Source organism: Otolemur garnettii, unplaced genomic scaffold (assembly GCF_000181295.1).
Source record: "Otolemur garnettii isolate 467f Iridium unplaced genomic scaffold, OtoGar3 scaffold00023, whole genome shotgun sequence".
NCBI lineage: Eukaryota > Metazoa > Chordata > Mammalia > Primates > Galagidae > Otolemur > Otolemur garnettii.
The window spans coordinates 11,430,503-11,438,258 of record NW_003852418.1 but is presented as its reverse complement, the minus strand read 5'-3'; the positions used below and the strand labels follow the sequence as shown (position 1 = coordinate 11,438,258).

Here is a 7,756-nt window from a genome sequence, read left to right as displayed (position 1 = left end):
AAGGCCCCTTCGTGGTAGGGAGCCTGGTGGCAACTGGAAGAAATGAGGGGGCTGCAGAAGAGGAGCAGTTGGAGGTGATCAAGGCCAGAGTGTCACGCCCTTGTGGGACGAGGTGAGTGAGAAGGAGCTACGTGTACATGGAAATGTATATTTGGTCATTTATTTAACCAAGAAAGATATAAGCAAGCTCTTCACTGCAACCTCTTCACTGTTGGGGACAGTAAAAGCATCAGGATAGAGTTTTGATCACATGTCACTTGAGCCTCACAACACTTTTTTTTTTTTTTGGTAAAGACAGAGTCTCACTTTATCGCCCTGGGTAGAGTGCCGTGGCACCACAACTCACAGCAACCTCCAACTCCTGGGCTTAGGCGATTCTCTTGCCTCAGCCTCCCAAGTAGCTGGGACTACAGGCGCCCGCCACAACGCCTGGCTATTTTTTGTTGCAGTTTGGCTGGGGCCGGGTTTGAACCTGCCACCCTTAGTATATATAAAGCCGGCACCCTACTCACTGAGCCACAGGCCCCGGCCCTCACTTTTTTTTTTTAGACAGAGTCTCAAGCTGTCATCCTGGATAGAGTGCCATGGCATCATAGGTTACAGCAACCTCCAACTCTTGGGCTCAAGCAATCCTCTTGCCTCAGTTTTTCTATTTTTAATAGACATGGTCTTGCTTTTGCTCAGGCAGGTCTTGAACTCGTGAGCTCAAGCAATCCACCTGCCTCGGCCTCCCGGAATGCTAGGATTACAGGCATGAGCCACCGGGCCCAGTGTCACATCACTTTTTAAAAGAGGGAATACATTCCCACACCATTTGTGGAGTTGACAGTTTGAAAGCAAAGAAGGCTCAGATCCCTGCCTGCCAGAATACCCTCTGTCCTAGTTCTGAACACCGCTGAGTAGCCACCAGGTCACTAATACAACCCAGATGTGCCCAGCAATGGCCCTGGCCCCAGACCTGCCTGCCTGGACACTTGCACGGAGATAGGCTTTACAGCCCATTTATTTCCTGGATTCATTTTAATGAAAATCCCAGGGGAGGATCTAATGGCCTGGCCAGATCCTGCTCCTCCCAGCCCAATCTCTCCCAACCCCACAGCTCTGAGCTGCTGCCTGGACAGAGGGAAAGTTCTGCAGCAGAAAGCCAACCAGTAAAAGCAGAAGGAATGATGGAGTTAGAAAATCACCATCTGGGAACCACTGTCATAATATGTAATTGATTTAGGCAAAAATAACCAGTGTGGGCTGAAACCCGTGGGTGGAAGTTTGAGGAGTAACAGGATGTTCACATGGTGTCCAAGTATCTCCCCACAAGACACGGATTAAGTGCAAAAGGGAAAAAAGAGGAACTTCAGCAAGTAGAAACCTGGTAGATACCACCTTAACCAAGAGGTCAAAGTTGACGTCAGTGATGAGAAGAGCCGACCTCCTATGCCTCGTGACACCTTGCCCCAAGAAAGACATTCACCACGTCTGTGGTTCTGCTAAAAGTACATAACCCAAATGTTACTGTGAGGAAACATCAGGAAAACTCAAACTAAGGGACATTCTACAAAACAGCTGGCCCGTATTATCCAAAACTGTCAGTGTCGGCTCGGCGCCTGTAGCTCAGTAAGTAGGGCACCAGCCACATGCAACGAGGCGGCGAGTTCGAGTCCGGCCCAGCCTGGGCCTGCTAAACTACAATGACAACTGCAACCAAAAAAAAGTAGCCAGACATTGTGGTGGGCGCCTGTGGTCCCAGCTACTTGGGAGGGTGAGGCAAGAGAATCGCTTAAGCCCAGGAGTGTGAGGTTGCTGTGAGCTGTGATGCCATGACATTCTACCAAGGGCAACATAGTGAGACTCTGTCTCAAAAAAAAAAAAAAAAAAACTGCCAGTGTCACAAAAGACAAAGAAAGGCTGAGGTGCTGATACAGAGACAGGACAAGTAACTGGGACAAATGCTTCTGGAATTGAGCCTGCATCTTGCCCTACTCCCACCCTACAAAACTGTGGAGGGCATCACTGGGATGGTTGGAGAAATCTGAGCATGACTGTAGATTACAGAAGAGCTTGAACCAATGATTTTGGTTTTGTTTTGTTTCATTTTGTTTTTTGTTTTGGAGACAGAGTCTCACTGCGTCACCCTTGGCCATGTCATCACAGCTCACAGCAACCTCAAACTCTTGGGCTTAAGTGATTCTCTTGCCTCAGCCTCCCAAGTAGCTGGGACTACAGGTGCCCACCACAATGGCCAGCTATTGGTTTTGTTTTGGGTTTTGTTTTTTTTTTTAAAGACACAGTGCTCTGTCACCCGGGGTAGAGTGCCGTGGAGTCATCATAGCTCACAGCAACCTCAAACTCCTGAGCTCAAATGATCTTCTTGCCTCAATTATTCTATTTTTAGCAGAGATGGGGTCTTGCATGAGACAGAGAGAGAGAAGATGCAAACACGATAAAATGTTAACATACTGAAGCATCTGAATGAAAAATTCCAGTTTAAAAAAAAAGAAAAAAGAAAAATTCCAGTTTTCTTGCAACTTTAGCCAGGTTGCCATTATTTTAAAATAAAAGGTTTTTTTAAATCTAAAAAAAAGTCTCCCTTACTACTCCCCACCTCCCAACTCCATTCACCCAAATTTTACCTCCTTCAACTCCTTAGGGAACCACCTTTATTAGTTTATTGTCCTAAATTTCCAGAGTCTCTATGTGCAAATACAAGGAAGAATGAGTCAGTCACATACTGAATATCTCTACAACTCTTCTGCCTACAAAAGGGAGCATGTCCCGTGTGCTAATTTTTTTCCTTTAGTGATATGGCTATCTTGGGGTTGTTTGGGATCAGAATGTAGGGACTGTCCACATTCTCTTTTCAGCTGTGTAGTATTTGCTCCACTAGGTCCAACATCCCCTTTAAAAAAATATTTTTAAGAGATGGGGCCCCGGACCTGCCTGCCTGGACACTTGCACGGAGATAGGCTTTATAGCCCATTTATTTCCTGGATTCGTTTTTTTTTTTTTGAGACAGAGCCTCAAGTTGTCCCCCCTGGGTTGAGTGCTGCGGCATCCCAGCTCACAGCCACCTCCAACTCCTGGGCTCAAGGGAGTCTCCTGCCTCAGCCTCCCAAGTAGCTGGGACTACAGGCGCCCGCCACAACGCCCGGCTATTTTTTGGTTGCAGCCATTATTGTTGTTTGGCAGGCCCGGGCTGGATTCGAACCTGCCACCTTAGGTGTACGTGGCTGGCGCCTTAGCCGCTTGGGCCACAGGCGCCGAGCCATCTCCTGGATTCATTTTAAAGAAAATCCCAGGGTAGGATCCAATGGCCTCTCCTCTTTTTAATTTTTTGCTATGTTGCCCTGCTGGACTCGAACTTCTGGCCTGAAGGGATTCTCCCACTTAGGTCTCCTGAGGAGCTGGAATTACAGGTACTCACCACCGCACCTGGATTTTCCTTTTAATAACCCCAAATAACTCTCCCCAACTAATGTTCAGGTATGCTGGGCCATGGGCTGAGTGGGCACAATGGCTTTATACTTCTTAAATCCAGGCTTCACACCCCCAAGGCCACCATCATCCTTCCAATCAACTGTCTTTTAAAAGGTAAAGCTGCCCTGAGCACTGCTTTATTTATTTATTTATTTTTGAGACAGAGCCTTAAGCTGTCCCCCTGGGTAGAGTACTGTGGCATAGCTCACAGCAACCTCCAACTCCTGAGCTCAAGCGAGTCTCCTGCCTCCACCTCCCAAGTAGCTGGGACCACAGGTGCCCACCACAACACCCAACTATTTTTTTTGGTTGCAGCCATCATTGTTGTTTGGCGGCCCCGGGCTGGATTCAAACCTGCCACCTTAGGTGTATATGGCTGGTGCCTTAGCCACTTAAGCCACAGGCGCTGAGCCCTGAGCACTGCTTTAAAGCCCTGATAGCTGCCCTTGGGGTGTAGGCAAATTCCCACCTGCTCGGTGGCCCTCTAACCCCCAGCTCTGCAGGGCCTGAGCTAGGCTCTCCTTGCCTATTCTGTCTCTGCGGTCCCTCTTGCACCCTGGTCTTTCTGAGGAGGACAGGCACATTCCAGCCTGGCTCTTCCCTCCCCATTCTTTCTCCTTCTTCAGGTCTGGGCTGGAATGTCAGTTCTTCCAGGGCTCTCGGCCGGCCATAGCACAGGGAGCCCCACCCCAAAGCTCTCCAGCGCCTGGTGCTCTTTCATTCCATCCTGGCACCATCACTGTAGGAAAGCGGCTTGTTTATTTAATCACTTGTTTGTTTTCTGTCTCCCCCACCAGAACATACGTTCCATGAGCGCAGAGATGGCCTGTCTTGTTCACAGCTGTAACCTCAGGGCCTAGAGCAGGACTTGGCACACACAGAACCCATGGAAACCCACTGAGTGAATGAATGAGTCTGTATAGTCTCTGGGAGGAAGGCATCACTGTCACCCGGTTTTATAGAGGCTCCAAGAAGGGGAGAGTCTCACTGCAGGTACCCTGAGAGTCAGGGACATGAGCCAGGCCTACTTGACTCCCAGGATGATCAGAGCCTGGTAGACTTGGTGGAGTCGGGGTGACTTTAAGCATGCCCCTCATCTCTGAGTCCTGTTTCTGAGGCCCATCCCACAGGGACTGTATGAAACCACTAAGTCATTCATTCACCATTTACCAAAGTCAACACCTACTCTGGGTGGAGGTAATGCCCTACATTACCTACAGGGACCTAGGACACAGTAGGCTTACAGCTAACTGGTGCCCAACACCCCCCCACACACACACTCCCTAACTTCCCTTCAGGGAGGCAGGCCACAATTTGGCGATTGTTAGAGAACGTTTTTTTTCCTTTTGGGAGGAAAGCTGCAAGTCATTAAGGGCTGCTCCCGGCTGCGGGTCACCATTTCCTGTTTAGAAGAAAGAATCATCTCTCCTCTGGAACATGAAGCTCCCCACCCCCAGCCTGACTCTGAGGCCCCCGCAGTTCTGGGACGTGGGATGCCTGCTCAGCTCCCCGCAGGAAGCTGGCACCTTCAGCACCTTTTGTACTCAGAGAGGACACTCATTTTCTCCTGGCCTCAGGAGGCCCCCAGCAGTGAGGTCACCACCAGCCAGCCAGGAGTGAATTATCCCAGGTCAGGATGTAAGCTGACCAAGCTGACCGTCCATCCCATCCTTGGAGCAGGAAGCTGAATGACCCCTACCCTTTGGCCTGGCTTCTCACCCTCCTGGCTCCAGCCAGCCAATTTCCTTGCATCAAAGGCCATTTGGTACCCAGTGGCCAGACGGAGGTGTGGGTCTGACAGGGAGGCCCGAAAGGGGCACAGAGCCCTTAGAACAGGAAGGACATCCTCTGTCTCCTTCACTGCACTCTGCTTGCATCTGGGAGAAGCAGCCAATCCTGCCCCAAAAGACCCACAGTAGCAAAGCCAGCTTCAAAATACTGGAATGAGAATAAGTAACAGCCTCAGTGTAGAGACTGCAGGGAGTTATCAGTTTATCCAGCCAGAGGTATCTCCAAAAACATCCAGGCTAGGGTAAAACAGTCAGATAATGTCCCTGACAATCAAAAACAGGACTCCAAAGCCATGCAATGTTTCCAAGGGCAAGATTTAAGGCTGTGTCAGAAATGTCTAAGCTCCAGGAATTCCTGCCCCATCCTCCCTTCCTAAAGAATTTTCAAAATAGACCAGATAGAGCCATTTTTACATATAAATTAACCACTTTATTGAATATCAATAAACTGTACATATAACTATACAAAACGTTTCCTTAATACAAAATGTTGTTTGCAATATAAATACCAGTGTACCTTTAAAAAATGTAAACATCTTCCTCCCAGGCCCACCTGTCAGGCCCCCAAAATAGTTCTGGGAGACATATTAGTCAGGCCAGAGCACCCCATTCGGGCCCCCGACAAGTGATGGCCATTACTCACAGTCCTTCTTGAGACATTGTTAAATTGCCCGTGAAACAGGTGCCACCATGACAAACAGGAGGCTGAAATAGCTGCCCAGGCCCAGGGGCATCTCAGGGTCTAGACACTAGGACGTGTCCAGACTGCCCCCGCAGGCCCCATGGACACACCTGGGGGTGGATTATTGCATAGTTAGTCACACCTCTTGGAGGGTGGCCTGAGGGTTCCTTGGGTGGGACATGGGGATGAAGGGGAATAGGGTCCCCTAAGTGGGGTGAGAGCTTCTCAGTCAGTCTGTTGGCTTTTGTCCTATAGCTTGAAGCAGCTGTATCCAAACAGCTCTGGATACACAAACCCACACAGAAAGGATAACTCAAGAATGCTTGAGAGCAGGGGCTGCAAGAAGTGTCTCCATTGCAAACTGCTTTCCAAATCAGCCATCCACAGAAATGGCCGCAGAAAGGCCTCTTCTGGAGTCCACTGAAGCACCCAGAGCAGAGAAAACCAGAAAACAGTCTTCAAAGTCATGTGGGGGCAACGCAGCTGGAAGCAGAGACCTCAGAAGGGAATCCCATGTCAGTGAGAAGGATGTGGGGGTCCTTCCTTTTGGAGCTGGGGGAGGCTGTTGGAGGAAGTGGGCATGGAGAAGAAAATGGATTCTCTAGGGTCAGCGGGGGCCCCCTGAGCAGCCTGACTCTTGGTGCTTATGGAGCAGGGACATGCGGGAGAAGGTTCGTGCACACGCCTGGCACTGGTACTTCTTGACGTCCGAATGAGTCTGGAGGTGCGCCCGCAGGTTTGAGCGGTCAGCAAAGGCACGGCTGCAGTGGGGGCAGGAGAAGGGTTTCTCACCTACGGAGAGAATGCTGAGTGAGATGTGGGCTAATAGCTGGCAGTGGTGAAATCCCTCCCCACATAGCCCCATCCCTGAAAGAATCCTGTGACCCCAGAAAAACTAGGCCTTGATAAAACACATCTAGTGTCCAAAGGCCTGGAAGTGACTGGGAGCTCTACTGCTGATTGGCTTCTCTGAGCTTCCATTTCTCACCCGGAAAATGGGCCTGTTCTTTTCCCTACTCATAAGAGTTGGTAATCAAGAGAAGGCAGGATAAAGTACTGTCCACATCACACAAGGACCTAGACATGTTCAATAACAAAGGCCGAGCACTTTTACCAATTGATCCTATAGTACAGTGGTTCTCAACCTTCCTAATGCGGTGGCCCTTTAATACAGTTCCTGTAGGTTGTGACCCACAGGTTGAGAACCGCTGCTATAGTGGGTGGTTTACAGATGATAACACTGAGGCACACAGTAGCATGTTCAGGGTCACCCTGCAGAACTCTAAAGCCCTTGATTAACCATTACACATACTGCCTCTGTAGAAAGAAGCTCTGGTTGGTGTTCCTTATTATCAGTCTGGAGACATTCCTTGATTTACTTTGTCTAGGGACAAAGCTTAAGAGACCTCCCCATCCTATCCCCACCCTCCACCTCAGAGCTGGTTGAGCCACTCCCTGGACCCTGCCAGCAGCCTGCTTCCCTCATTAACTTCATGGGAACCCCAAATCTCCCTGTCTTCCAATTAGACTGAGAGCAGAGGCCTCCCTGAATCCATTCTAAGCCTTAGCCGGAGCCTGAAATCCCTCCATAAGGCAACAGAAATCTGGGATGCAAGCATAATATCTGCTTGGCCCAGATTATGTTAGAGAAAGTCTTGCACATGGGGCTGGGTATACAGTAAGTGCTCACTTAGTGCTTACAGAATAAATAAGTCTGTTTAAAAAAAAGCCTCACGGCTCGGCGCCTATAGCTCAACCGGCTAAGGCGCCAGCCACGTACACCTAAGGTGGCGGGTTCGAATCCCCAGCCCGG

The 7,756-nt window shown here is 49.6% G+C and overlaps 1 protein-coding gene across 1 annotated transcript in view; it reads right to left on the bottom strand.

The window, feature by feature from the left end:
- Positions 1-6,550: 6,550 nt before the first annotated feature.
- The window catches only part of SNAI1 (snail family transcriptional repressor 1), a 6,894-nt gene continuing 5,688 nt past the window's right edge, over positions 6,551-7,756 (bottom strand). The window contains exon 3 of the mRNA XM_003787691.2: positions 6,551-6,735. Coding sequence (XP_003787739.1) covers positions 6,551-6,735 — 185 coding nt within the window. The remainder of the gene's footprint in view (positions 6,736-7,756) is intronic.